Source organism: Triticum aestivum, chromosome 5A (assembly GCF_018294505.1).
Source record: "Triticum aestivum cultivar Chinese Spring chromosome 5A, IWGSC CS RefSeq v2.1, whole genome shotgun sequence".
Classification (NCBI taxonomy): domain Eukaryota; kingdom Viridiplantae; phylum Streptophyta; class Magnoliopsida; order Poales; family Poaceae; genus Triticum; species Triticum aestivum.
In genome coordinates, this window is record NC_057806.1 from 638,413,240 (window position 1) to 638,427,707 (window position 14,468).

At 43.7% G+C, this 14,468-nt stretch overlaps 2 protein-coding genes, 3 non-coding genes and 1 pseudogene across 5 annotated transcripts; all 6 read left to right on the forward strand.

The window, feature by feature from the left end:
* The window catches only part of LOC123101683 (glycogen synthase kinase-3 homolog MsK-3-like), a 12,256-nt pseudogene extending 11,440 nt beyond the window's left edge, over positions 1-816 (forward strand).
* LOC123109410 (small nucleolar RNA U3) lies at positions 377-598 on the forward strand. Its single transcript, XR_006452641.1, has one exon. It is a non-coding gene; the product is annotated as a small nucleolar RNA U3 (small nucleolar RNA).
* Positions 817-2,050: 1,234 nt separating the features above from the next.
* On the forward strand, positions 2,051-2,269 carry LOC123109411 (small nucleolar RNA U3). Its single transcript, XR_006452642.1, has one exon. It is a non-coding gene; the product is annotated as a small nucleolar RNA U3 (small nucleolar RNA).
* Positions 2,270-5,972: 3,703 nt separating this feature from the next.
* LOC123109407 (small nucleolar RNA U3) lies at positions 5,973-6,192 on the forward strand. The gene has a single exon (XR_006452638.1). It is a non-coding gene; the product is annotated as a small nucleolar RNA U3 (small nucleolar RNA).
* Positions 6,193-8,416: 2,224 nt separating this feature from the next.
* Positions 8,417-10,004, forward strand: LOC123105528 (putative D-cysteine desulfhydrase 1, mitochondrial). Its single transcript, XM_044527610.1, has one exon. The coding sequence runs from the start codon at positions 8,460-8,462 to the stop codon at positions 9,666-9,668; it is 1,209 nt and encodes a 402-aa protein (XP_044383545.1). The 5' UTR covers positions 8,417-8,459; the 3' UTR covers positions 9,669-10,004.
* Positions 10,005-12,235: 2,231 nt separating this feature from the next.
* Positions 12,236-13,486, forward strand: LOC123105529 (uncharacterized). The gene is made up of 2 exons (XM_044527611.1): positions 12,236-12,748; positions 12,908-13,486. The coding sequence occupies exons 1-2, from the start codon at positions 12,676-12,678 to the stop codon at positions 13,027-13,029; spliced, it is 195 nt and encodes a 64-aa protein (XP_044383546.1). The 5' UTR covers positions 12,236-12,675; the 3' UTR covers positions 13,030-13,486.
* Positions 13,487-14,468: the final 982 nt, after the last annotated feature.

Sequence of the window (14,468 nt, forward strand, 5' to 3'; positions counted from 1 at the left end):
CGACCTTGAGAAAATCAAGGCTCATCAATTTAGAGTTTCTCAGTTTTTTTAGTAGACGAGTTTCTCAGATAATCCGGCCAAAAAAAGCATTCCTCAAATACTTTTGACAAAAAGGAAAATAAGTTACAACGAATGATGCAACGAAAAGGAAACGAAAAAGCCACACGAGATAGATGTTTCTCAGATGGGCCAGACTCTGTGTATCCAGCAGGCAGGAGCCCAACCTCACGGGCCAGCAGCCCAGCACCCACGAGTCAGCCCTTCTAAGCTCCCATCGAGGGCGTTGCTGCGCAGCTGCACGCTTAACATTAGTCCCACCTCGCCAGTTTGCGGGGAGCGGAACCAGCTTATAAGCCGAGGCGCGGCAGGAGGTAGCACGACCTTACTTGAACAGGATCTGTTCTATAGGCTCGTACCGCTGCATCCTTTACCAATAAGGAGGCAAGCACTTCAGTCTGGTTGATGCATTCTGACCTGTGGGCCAGAGCGTGATTAACGGCCAGGATTTCCCTGATGGGGCAATCCGACAGCTGTAGAGGATCGTTCCTGCCTGGCTCTCACACCTGTGCAGGGTGGCCCAGAGGTTGTCTGACAGACTACAAATCTTTTTTTTTCACTTCTTTTTTTAGACTGCAGTTGTCTCTGTAATAATCTGCAGAACGAGCTGCACTTGACTTCCTGGAACACGACGTCTGCCGGCACGAGCTGCAGCTGCAGCTTGAGCGCGCATCTGACCTGGAACTTGCACCTCGAACAACCCCCGTCGCGTTCTCCTTCCTGAACTCGGCCACACTGGCGTCGCCTATCAGAAAATGAACACGGATGGAACTGAAGAGTAATCAAATATATACAGAGGGAACGATAACTGAAGATTGAGGGATGAAACTCATGAAAGACAAAACATAACTGGCAAGTTTTTTCCTTTTCGGTTTGTCATCTTCATAAACGATGTGTTTGAATTGTCTGGCAAGTTCCAGTGATATTCCAGTCTGTTTTTGTCATCTCTTCCCCTCTCCCTGTGTTTGTGCCTTAAGTGAGATCGGTTCTAATGCTCCAAGTAGTTGAACTATGGCAATGCTCTAAGAAAGAATGCTGTCATGATGTAAGGTATATACTGAGAGTTCAGATTTATATTTGGTATTTGTTTATGGTAACAGTATTGTCTAATGATGGCTCTTCCCCTTTGTTCCATTATGATCAGTAACAAAAATTATCACAATGTAACTTTGGTCCATGTGCGAAAGTGGAGGTTTTAAGGTCTGTTACATTGATGACAATCCTTTTGTGCTTACCTCTAGTTATCTGAATAGGCCCATCTTTTGCAGGAGACAGATGATCCATCTGAGGATCATGGAGTTCAAATGCTAAAACCTAAGTTAGTGCAAAGTTGAGTCATCTATTTTGGAACGGAGGAAACTGAAGATTACCGTATTGTGTGCAATTTGGTTGGTACCATTTTTATAGATCTCCGAAAATGATCATCTTGTGACTTCCTTTGTGTGGTTTCTTGGTGCTCTCCTGCAGTATTTTTCTTATTCTTTTAGTCATCTGCATTGTGTTACTAGCCAGTAAGGTGGGTGCAGCTCTACTTTTCCTTTTCTAATCAAGTGCATGAATCCAAACTACACGGAGTTCAAGTTCCCGTAAATTAAGGCTCGTGGCACAAGGTAATGTGTCATGCACAACTGCTGTTCTAATTTATTTTTATTTTTTGAAAGCAATTGCTTTCTAGTTGGCACATACTTTTGGAACAGCGAGAGCTTTAACACTGAGAAGTGTGCTGATAAACTGTGAGAAGTTAAGGCTCGTCAAACAATTTAGAATTTCTCAGATATCCCCACCAAGAAAATCATTCCTCAGATGGGCCGGGCTTGTGTACTCAGCAGGCATCGGCCCAACCTCACGGGCCAGCACAGCACACCCACCCACGAGACCTTCTAAAAGCTCCCAGGGGGTGCTGTTGCGCAGCTGCACGCCTAACATTAGTCCCACCTCGCCAGTTTACAGGGAGCGGAACCAGGTTATAAGGCGAGGCGCTGCAGAAGGTAGCACGACCTTACTTGAACAGGATCTGTTCTATAGGCTCGTACCGCTGCATCCTTTACCAATAAGGAGGCAAGCACTTCAGTCTGGTTGATGCATTCTGCCCTCTGGACCAGAGCGTGATTAACGGCCAGGATTCCCTGATGGGGCAATCCGACGGCTGTAGAGGATCGTTCCTGCCTGGCTCACACCTGTGCAGGGTGGCCCAGAGGTTGTCTGACAGACTACACAATCTTTTTTTTGCCTTGTGCTCGTTTTTAGCCAGTATCTTTTTTCAGTATCTTTTTACATTCAGTCTCCTATACATTGTCTACGTTTCCATTTTCGGACAGTTTTAACCACATATTCTATTTGCAATCACACATCTCAAATTATCTATGACATGAGTATATAGCTCATAATATAACGGTGGCAAGAAAATCTGAATAACTAATGGCTGGATGACAAGAAAATCTGAAGAACTAATTTTGTGTGTGTGTGTCTGTGTGTAATGATTCATTATTTCGTTGCAAGCATGTCTGATTTGCCAAAAGAAAAGAAAAACTATTGGTTCACTCTACCATAGATTTGCAGTGACTTTTACATCCTGGGAATGGATGGTTTTCTGATCTGGCTTCGCCCTGTTATGGCTCATTATTCACACAAAGCCTAGGCAAAATTGTTGATCAAGTTTGTACCTTGTTTCTAGATGAAGTGACTCAATTCTTCATTTCCTGGACACTGAGCCAGATAAGGTTGCAGATTCTGGTGCTGAAGCTGGTCACATAATTGCAACCACAATCCTTGGCCGAAAATGGTCTGCCTAAACACTAAACAGGTAAACGCAATGCTACATTAATCTCAAAAATCTACATTGTGGCTGTGAAGCAAAATTTGCTGATATGGCGGTTAATGAAATAGTCTGTCAGGGAAACTTCTGATGATAACTTCTGTCAGGGAAACTTCTTTTGGGGTTGTATTTCAGGGAACTGGTTCTTTTGGGGTTGTATTTCAGGGAAACTTCTGGCCTTTGTATTTTCTAAACTGGCCTCTATGCTCAACTGATTGTCGAAGGCATATAACCTGTTATTGTCAACTCTTCAGGCCAAACGTCAGGAAACGGGAGAAGTTGTTGCGATAAAAAAGATTCTTCAAGATAACTGGTACAAAAACAGGGAATTGTAAAGTATGTATATGCTTGACCATCCTGACATTGTCGGTCTTAAGCAGTACCTTTTTTAACCACTAAAGGGGATGGGCTTTATCTTAATCTTGTCCTTGAGTTCGTTCCAGAGCCAGTAAACCGGATGAAAAGACAGTACAACAGAATGAATCAAAGAGTGCCCCTCATTTATGCCAAACTATAGACTTATCAGGTCTGATATGACTTGGCAGTCCTTTTTCTGAACGAGATGTTATGCTTTACAGTTACACAATTGTCCTCCATCTCCACTTTTTTTACAAAAAACTATTCTACTGTTAATCTTTGCACTAGGCATACATGTTACCAAAATTATCTACATGCTGTCATGTGGAGCTCATGCTACAGAATTTCCTTGGTTACTAAATACATCAGTATATGATATGTTCCCTATTTAGTTGCAGCACTTTTTTGTCCTCAGGCCTGCTCTAAACTTATGTTCCAATAGTTGAGTACTGTATTGGGACCTTTCTACAAGTTTCAGATTAGTGGCTTCACTAACAATCTAAAATGAATTCTGAGACATTCAAGCATACAGCTGAGCTAGTCTGTCAGTTCTACTGTCTTTGGATTTATTTTCTAGTACAACTTTCTTCTTGTATGTTTAGTTAATTGTAAGGTTCTCTTTTCTTAGTATATATCAGTATATCACGCAGGCGATGAGATGCTATCATTTTTTTCTGAGATAAGTATGTGCACATTTTTGTGGAAGTATGAAGGTTTATCTCTAGGGACTACGATAATATAACTGATGAATTGCACATTAGTGCATCCTTATTATTTGTATGCTTCAACTAATGCGTGATTCTGCTGATTTTTTTCTTGCTACAGATGAAATTTTAGTTAGGGAATTCTCCATACATTTGTAATCTGTCTGCTCTTTGTAGTTGTTCAAGTCAGAAATGTAATGTCCTGGCCATGCAGCAGAGTTGTTCCTTCAGTTTCCTTTTGATACCGAGTATTAGCACAATATGTGATTGTTATAAGTCGTCTAACCATTGTTCCTGTAATATAATAATTGTGTTGGCATCTGCCACCGTGATATTTTTGAGGGAAACAGCAGGACTCTGGACTCTGCTGCATATTTTTATTAATTTTCAAATAAATGGTACAAATAGGAATTCTTAAAAAGAAAATAAAGAGCTATACAGGGAAAAAATCGAAGGAAACTACAAGAAATAAACAAGAGATACAACAAAATACAGCAGGTACAAGGTGTGTAGATCATCTGAATGCTGCCACCCAGTGAGCCACGCCACTGTACTCCTTCCTCTGAGCTCTGTAAGTAGGCCATTTCATCTCCTCCTTGAAACACCGTCTGCAATTATACATATTTGGAGGAATTTGGTTGAAGATGAAATCATTTCTGGTAATCCAGATTGCTCAGGAAATCAATAAAATAAAAACCCGCAAAAAATAAAAGGTAGGTTGATCAAATGCTTGAGTTGCTCAACTTCCTCCTGAACATCTGACTGGGTTGATGTCCAAGAAGGACAAATATATTGCCAGCACATTTTAGCAAATGGGCATAGGAAAAACAAGCGATCTCTTGTTTCCAGCATTTGCCTGTTACACATAACACAGGTATAATCCTGTAAAAAGAAGCTCTTTCTCTGTAGCATGGCCCTAGTATTCTGTCTGAGTGTCTGTTATTCACCAGAAGCCGCCACCGTGATATTAAACCATAGAACGTTGTCGTGAGATTTTTAACCTCCTTTTCTATGCTTAGTATGTTGTCCCAAACATATGTTTCCTCAAATTCCGCTTGGTTGTTTGGCTAGTTGAGCTTTCTTTAGATCAGGAAAAACATTCTCAAATCAAATTTGAATAACCACTAGTACATTCTGTACTAACCTAGTAAGCTTTCCACTGTTGGTTAACCCACATATCAAAATCTGTGATTTTGGCAGTGCAAAAGCCTTGGTAAGTTATCTTCTATAATTAGGTAGAAATTTAAATGCACGAGTCCTGCTGATTGCGAAAATAACATGCGAAACATTCTTGGTAAGAACAAAAAGAAAAGGTGCGCACTAATGCTAGTGAGAATTCAGTTGATCAGCTGATTGAGATTATCAAGGTGAAATCTTGTACAGTACGTACGACATTTGGAACTGTTTTCTCCTGCGACCTGCATTCTTTACAATGACATGTTCAGTCATAGTGCGATCGCAGGTCTTGGGGGTACTCCAACAAGGGAAGAGACCAAGTGCATGAATCCAAACCACACGGAGTTCAAGTTCCCACAGATTAAGGCTCGTCCGTGTCACAAGGTAATGTGTGCATATTATATTTACCTGTCATGCAAAATTGCCTGGTCTGCACAATTGTTGTTCTAGTTGGCGCGTACTTTCGGGACATGGAGAGTTTTAACATTGACTAGTGTGCTGATAATTTGTGAGAAATAATAAGTGACAAGTGGATACTGTAACATTTGAGAACAACTTCTGAACTGTTACTAGTAACAAAAATGGAAAGCTGATGCAACGAAAAAGGAAACAAAAAAGCCATACTTTTTTTTGAGGTAGGAAAGAAAAGCCATACGAGACTGATGTTTCTCAGATGGGCCGGGCTCTGTCTATCTAACAGGCAGCAGCCCACCAACCTCACGGGCCAGCACTTACCAGTCCTAAAAGCTCCCACCGAGGGGGCGTTGGCGCTGCTGTGCAGCAGCATGCCTAACATTAGTCCCACCTCGCCAGTTTACAGGGAGCAGAACCAGCTTATAAGCCGAGGCGCAGCAGCAGGTAGCACGACCTTACTTGAACAGGATCTGTTCTATAGGCTCGTACCGCTGCATCCTTTACCAATAAGGAGGCAAGCACTTCAGTCTGGTTGATGCATTCTGACCTCTGGGCCAGAGCGTGATTAACGGCCAGGATTTCCCTGATGGGGCAATCCGACGGCTGTAGAGGATCGTCCCTGCCTGGCTCACACCTGTGCAGGGTGGCCCAGAGGTTGTCTGACAGACTACAAATATTTTTCCCTTCTGTTTTTTAAGCCAGCCTCTTTTTTTCAAAATAACTGAAGAAGTGATAGTTAAGTACTCTAAGTTACTGAACAAAGAGAGAACAATGAATTAAGGAAAAAAGTGATGGCTAAAAAAGGAGAGTGAAATCTGAACAAAAGACCGGGGACTAAACAGTTACCAACTTTATGCACATACGCTAACTCGGTTTTATCAAGAATTCTTGTAAAGTATGACAAGCTTTTTAAACTAAAATTTCTAAAAACTGATCCTAAAACTGAGAAAAATGTCTGAAGATTAGCACATAGCTAAACTCTCATGACTGAACACTGACAAGACTAAGGACTAGTAATTAAAACTCAGAAGCTCTGGCTACAGTTGGTGGGTGACTGACCTCGCCCGACAGCGCCACCTCCACTTCAAACTTCTATTTTTTCTCTTAGAAAAACAGTATGTAAGTTCTCCATGTAGGGTGCTGCCGTATTGATACTCGACCTAGCGCTTAGTATAGCTGAAGAAGAATACACTGAAATCTGATATGAGCCTTCATGTTCCTAGAAAATTATAACTGGCAGAAAAGCAAATGGATATTAGTAATGAAAAGCAAATGAAATTACAAGAGTCTGAAACCTGAGCTGAGACTTCATGTTTCTAAATAAGTTATAACTGGCAGAAGAAGAACAAGAAAATGCAATGTCTGGTGACCAAAAGGCCAAAGAGACCAAAAACCGCCTACTGACTAGTGATTTTTTAACGGAAGATTACTCACTATTGGTGCAAAACAAAACTCCCCTTGTAATGAACTAGCAATAGGCAAATGAAGAAAGCTGCACAAAAACTACTAGTAGCACAGATGGTTGCACTAGGCCATCAAAAAGAAAAACAGGAAGCAAAAGCTAGCAGCAAGCACCAAGCACCACTTGAAAGATTGTGCATTAATCCATACAGATGTATAGTTCTTCACAGAAAAAGGACAGTAACGTGTTAAAAAACAAGTCTATATTCCGTTAACAGAGTTTAGTACTAGAAACTGTGTAAGCAAAAAAAATATGATTTGCGAGTAAAATTGGTGAAATTATCCTAAAAATGATTAACACTAGTTAGTCGCTCCAGAAAACAAAATGAACCCCACGCAACTAGTTGGTAAGATGAAAGAAATAGCCTCACGAGCATTACACTTTCACATTGCTATAGCAGCATCAACAAGATAAAAATGATCTACTGTCCACGCGATGAACAAGATGAAATGGGCCGGCAAAAACCACCACTAGTCACAATATGTTACTGTAGCTTGCTTCTAGCTGGCTTTCTACCAATTTTTTTTACTTGATAATCAGGGGCTCTCCCACCGGCTCCATTTTATATAAAAATGATCCCAGTTCAGTTTTTTTTGTAGCAGCAGAAAGTAAAACAGGAAACTTTCACTCAACTCTGGTCTAAGAAGTAAGAACAGCACTGTCCAGATACTGCACTCGTACAGCCCATATTTTCAGCAGTTATGACTGTACTAAGCAGCAGGAATCAAACACACGGAGGGAACAGATTACAACACTCAGGCCTGATCACATCACATGAATGCTATCATCGAGCTCTGGATGCAGCTTTAGGAACTGTACCAAAAATTCATGTCTGCCTCAATTAAAATGGACCCATCTTAGGCAAAGGCAGGAGCAGGGTACATGGCGAACCTTGCAAGAATCTGGAACTGAGTCACAAAGCCGAACAGAGGAGCAAGGTTCTGAAACAAAGCTCCCTGAACCGAACGGAGGGCCAAGCACACGGCTGACTGGGGAAACCAAGCCATGGTGCCCGTCGACTGGGTGGCGCGCATCGGCGCCTCCAGCCGCGGCGACTACCGGCGGATGGGACGAGGCACTGAGCGAATGGGGGCAAAGGCGGGGCTCGCCGTACCTGCCTCGCCGGCGACTCACCACTCGCTCTTGGCAGGGCCAATGGGGGAGCCCCCGCCGTGCTCCTCTCCATCCCCTCCATTTCCTGCCTCGTTCCCTCGCCGGCAGCTCGCCTCCCCGCCCTCGTCCCGCTGCGCTGTGACAATGGTGAACTGACACGTGCCTCCGCATATAGGAAAAAAAAAGCGTGGGCGCCCTGGAAACTGGGCGGGCCGGGCTTCAAACCCGGTAAAAAACGTCGCCCAAAGCCCACATGAGCGACAGGCCCGACGGACAAACCCACGAGAACATCGCTCTTTGACTCAAAAGAAAAAAAAACGAGAACATCGGTCTGAGATTTCAATCCGCCGCCGCCGGAGCAATGGCGCTCGGCACCTGCGTCCTCCCTTCGTTCTCTCCCCAGGCTGCCGTCCTCCGCCGTACGTCCACCGTAGCCAGCGCAGCTGCAGCCTCCCGGATCGGCGGCTTCCTCTCCAGCAAGCCCTACGCGCTGCCGCCCTGGGCGTCGGGCCTTTCCCACGCCCCGTCCCACACCTTCTCCCTCGGCCACTTCCCGACCCCGATCCACCGGTGGAACCTGCCCGACCTGCCCAAGGGCACGGAGGTGTGGATCAAGCGGGACGACCTCGCCGGCATGCAGCTGAGCGGCAACAAGGCGCGGAAGCTCGAGTTCCTCGTGGCGGACGCCGCCGCGCGGGGCGCCGACTGCGTCGTCACCGCCGGCGGCATCCAGAGCAACCACTGCCGGGCCACCGCCGTGGCCGCCAAGTACGCCGGCCTCGACTCCTATCTGATACTCTGCACCCCCAAGCTCCTCGTGGACCGGGACCCCGGCCTGGTCGGCAACCTGCTCGTCGAGAGGCTGCTGGGCGCGCACATCGACCTGGTCTCGCAGAGAGAATTTTTGAAGTTTGGGAGCGTGGCTCTCACCGAACTGCTGAAGAAGAGGCTCCTGGAAGAGGGGCGGCGGCCGTACGTGATCCCTGCCGGCGGATCGAACGCACTGGGGAATTGGGGATACATCGAAGCAGTAAGGGAGATTGAGGAACAAATTCAGTCATCTGATGGTGGTCTTCAGTTTGATGACATTGTTGTCGCGTGCGGCAGCGGCGGAACCGTCGCCGGCCTCGCTTTGGGATCGCAGCTGAGTAGCCTGAAGGCCAAAGTCCACGCCTTCTCTGTCTGCTATGGCCCTAAATACTTCTATGACTGTGTTCAAGGTCTGATCGATGGGCTTCAGTCTGGTCTGGACTCACATGATATAGTCAGCATTGAAGATGCCAAGGGCTTGGGTTATGCCAAGAGCACGGGTGATGAACTTAGATTTGTGAAGGATGTCGGTGCGGCGACAGGCATCGTGCTCGATCCGGTCTACACCGGGAAGGCGGCTTACGGTATGCTGAAGGACATGTCAGATAATCAAGCCAAGTGGGAAGGGCGAAAGGTCCTGTTTGTTCACACCGGTGGTCTCCTTGGGTTGTATGATAAGGTGGATCAGTTGTCGTCTTTGGCCGGGGGCTGGCGCAGAATGGACCTTGAAGAACCTGTGCTCCATGCAAATCTCAACTAGGACTGGCTGTTTATCTTTTTTGACTAGTGTTCCTGATTTTGTGCACCCACGACCACGAGGCCACGGCCATAGCATTTGAATACTACTCCCTCCGTTCCAAATTACTCGTCGTGGTTTTAGTTCAAATTTGAACTAAAACCACGACGAGTAATTTGGAACGGAGGGGATACTTTACGGGAATTCATTTGTGTGTTTTTCTGCCAGGATGACTTGATCTGCAGTGCTAGCGGTTAACAAATCAATACTGAGGTTGAGTTTCGTGGTATTAAAAGTTTCTCTAATTCTTAGAGAATATGGAATAGTACCTTTAATAATAGACTTTCAAATAATTTGTTCTGTTCCTTTGTGTCATGCATTTGAAAATTTTGTCTTATCATTTATGGTAAAGCTTATCATCAATTGTAAAATTATGATTCTAAAACTTGTCTATTCTGGGGTTATCTTAAAGGAAATTGATTAAATCTATTCATATATCTTAAAGGAAATTGATTAAATGTATTCATATAACACTGGACGAGCACTTGGAACATGGGCAAGATGTTTGCTGGAGACCCTCCAAATCAGGTAACTGTACATCTCAAAGTGCCTACAGAATCTTCTTACATTAACCAAAAATAAATGATACTATCACTGAGATGAACTTTAATCAGATTAGCCTCGGCTTTGTTAAACAAGTTTGGAAAAATGAAAATGTTCTTGCTAGTGTTCAAACTTTTGTTTGGAGACCACTTACTAAATCTTTGGCTGTTGCATGGGAGAATTTTAAAAAGTTTCTCCCAACTGCGATAGATTTGGAGATCTTGAAACAGACGAACACTAATTCTTCAACTGCCCTTACTCCAGAGCTATTTGGTTTCACTCTATCCATCCTTTTGAACTGAGGCCCACTCTGATGATAATTTCACATGTGCTAGTTTTATTCATACTATCTTTTCTCAAGCACCTGAGTCTTCTGTAATTGATTATGACCTCTATCTTCTCTGGCACATTTGGAAAGCTAGAAATGATCCAAGTTTTAAGGGGGAAAACACCACTATCCATTCTGTTCTGCACACTGCTAATGCGCATGTCGCTCTCACGCTCTAGCCCTTTGTGCAGAGACCTCCCTCCCCTGCCAGTCTAATGTTTTGCTGGTACCATCTATATTTAATGGAGCAGATCGACTGACAGACGGTGAACATCATCCGGCAGCAACTTGCTTCTATTTCTCAATCTCATGCTGCAGGTCTTGAAATTTACATTTGTGCCAACACGCCATGCATCTCTGCATGTATCAAAGTGCAAGCTCTGCTTCTCTGTAGCTGATGCAGAAGCTCATGCTTTACTTGTAGCCACACATATGTTCGATCAGCTTCAAATCAATAACTGCACCCTGTTATCTGATAATATAGCTGTTGTTCAAGCAATCGATGCGACATATTCCTAATGCCATCGGTTGAATGGAAACTCAGGCCAACCATCTCTTCGATCAGACAAGTGGGTCATGCCATTAGTGCAGGATTCCTTCACATATCTAGAGATTGAAATAATCAAGGATGTAACATGTTTATCTAATCAATGAATACCCCTGAGGTGTCTTCCTTAAAAAAACATGTGTGCTTAGAAACATGCTAATTTTACACATATAATTTGCTGTCCCAAATAAAGATACTTTGTACTGAATGTTGGGTCGAGCTCGTGAGCGTAACACATCATTAAGAGGGATTTACTGCATTTTAGTATTGATTAAGCGAATTTTATATTAAATTCTCACATAAGGAGAGGCTTGCAGTAGCGAAAAGGTTTGGTGACTAGACATAATATATCTATCTAAAAATAAAATGTTAGTTTAAGCTTAGCACATAATTAATTAATCTTAAGTGACTTCCATACTATGCTAAACAATACTATGTGTGAATCGTGATACTCCTAAAAGTAGGCAAGATAATGTTTCATACTTGTAATCTTGCGCCACCCAAAAGCAGCAACCATTTACTTGTACTGAAAGCTAAGAATATTGAACCACCATGATATACCAAGACCAGCCACCAGTTTTCTAGTGTATTCAGGTGAACTCTTGCACTACAAGTTTAACAGATTTAGTTCATGGGCTACTATTCTAGAAGAAAAATTAAAAAGTCCATGTGCAGTCCTCATCAGTATATAATATAGTACTACGATGGTGATGGCGCTGAAATGCAGTTATCGCCGCGGGTATTTCAGAATTGGCAGCACTCACTCACATTATTCTTTTTCATGTTTCATACTTGTAAAGTGTGTGTATGTGTGTGAACTGCAATTCTCCTAGAAGTAGGTGAAATCATGTTTCATACTTGTAAAATTGCACCGCCCAAAATCAGCAACCGTATATATACTTGTACTAAAAGCTATGAATATTGAACTGCCATGCTATTCCAAAACCAGCTACCATTATTCAAGTGCGCTCTTGCACTGCAAGTGTAGCTGCCGTTACTAAAAACTAAGAATAGTTGATTCAGCTACTATTCCAGGAGAAAAAGAAGGTTCATCTGCAGTCCTCCACCAGTATAGATTATGTAATGATAGCGATGATGCCGAAATGCAGATTTTTGTTTTGTTTTTTGCTGTGGAGATTTCAGAATTGGCAGCACTCACTCACATGATTCTTTTTCATGGTTAGGTTTGGGGCCGGCCACGGCCTTGTCGAAAGGGGGAGGAGGTAGGAAGAGTAAGAAGAGGAAAGGGACAAGATACCAGAACAAAATGGCTGAAAAGCACCATGATTGGGTTGCAAGGAAGGAAGCCCAAGACATGTGGCAGGGGTGGAGGGGAAGAAGGGTACAGTGCACTGAACTTCACCTCGTGCCAAAAAGCAGGGCCTGATTGATGGTTACTTCCTCTCTAACCTAGACCCCCTTTTGTTTCCTCTCCCCTGCATACATACATCCCTGCCTTGCTGCCTCTGCTCTGCTCCCTCATTTCACCCCCCCCCCCCACCCCATGAGGCCATAACCCTCGGGCTCTATCATCAAGGCTTCCTGCCTTCCTCATGGGGTGGCTCCGCTCCCTCTTCTCCCCCCTGAGGAAGATCATTGTCCGCGCACATTCGGCGCGCAAATACCGTAAGATCGACCGACTTCTCGTCTTCTTTGCTTTGTTGTGGAAATCTTGATTTCTTCTGTTGTAGCATTGTGGAGGGTTGGGGGGAATGGGGCTCTGTTTTTCTCTTCCTTGTGCCATTGTTGTTTGCTAGGCACTGACATTGTTGTGCTTGTTGGCAGGGAGGGGGATGAGGATCCTGTACAAGGACGTCAAGTCCTGCGAGGACGAAGATGTGCACGTCCTGTGGTCCATCCTGGTCGACTCGCACCGCCACCCGGCCATGGTGAAGCTGAAGCTCTAGGACGGCCATGGCGGCGGCACGCGGTTTTCGCCGTCGAGCCGGCGGCCATCATCTTTCGTGTGGAACTGCACAGTTTCAATGGCAATGCCGTCCGGGAAAAGACGAGCAGATACTTTCCTTGTGTGTGTGCGTGTGTGACACCGGTCTGATGTGTGCATCTTGTGACTTTGTGGGTGAGGTTGAGACGTCGCCTTTGCTTTGATGTGAGTGTGAGGTTGAGCTGATGTATCTGTATATAGAAAGCTCTGGGTGCCTTACCTAATGGTATTGAGTTTGGTTTCTTTTCCATTGTTTTTTGCTCAGTCATAATTTCTCGGTTGACTTGTGTGCTTGTTGTGTGTTTGCGCTTTCAATTGTTTGTGGATATTTGTATTATATTGCTGTGTATGGGTTTGTATAGCAGAGACATTGATGTCAAGATTGTAAAATAATGCGGTGGTTCTACCCATTTTTATAATTTATTTAATAGCTACCAAACTAATCGACCGACACATCTTGCATAATCTAAGAACAGAATAAAAGCGTTAAAGGATTTTAAAAGCTGGTTCATGGCAAAAAGAAAGTAATTTAAAAGACAAGTTTGAGAACTTCCATGGCACATCGGAATTTATCTCCTTTTAGAGCTAAAATCATATACATTGTTGTAAAGGACACCAATACGGCTCGACGCACGTTGTCACGTTCACCGTTACATCAGCATAGACGACATCTGGCGCACACGCACATTTTTGCACGGTGGACTAACGGCCTATCACGAGCTATGATCAGCTCACTCACGTTTGCACTTTACCTACGCCTCGTTATAAATTCATCAATCTATGATGAATACTAAGAGCATAGATCTTTTTTTAAAGAGCATAATCCATCCTTTCTTCACCCGCAAAAAAAATCCATCATTTCTTAAAAAAGAGCATATTTTACATAAATGAACCTTCTATAATCCAAAGAGGCCTTAAAGAAAAACAACAACTTCTTTAGTCAAAAGAATTATTATTTTTAGAGCAACCATAATGTTCACAGGGACACAAGCTATGTTCTGTGGGAAGGCGAGCCACATATTTCGTTCACACTCTAAGCTACAAGCAACTTTGACTAAATTATAAGCCTCGAAATTACATGACCTAGGGGGCGGAGCCAACAACATTCATATCAACATTTGTAAAGTAATGCACTGAATCTTAACCATTTAATTTAACACTGTAGCTAGCTAACAAATCGACCTACACATCCTGCATAATCTGAGAAGTAACATAATAAAAGTGTTAAAGGAATTTAAAAGCCAGTTTGCAAAAACAAAAAAATGCGATTTGAGCAGACATGAGAACCTCCACGTCACATCTGATTTTCCACCCCGTAGAGCCCAAATCATGTACATTATTATAAATGACACCAACACGTCGCGACCCACATGCACATTAGCACACGCACCATCTACATGG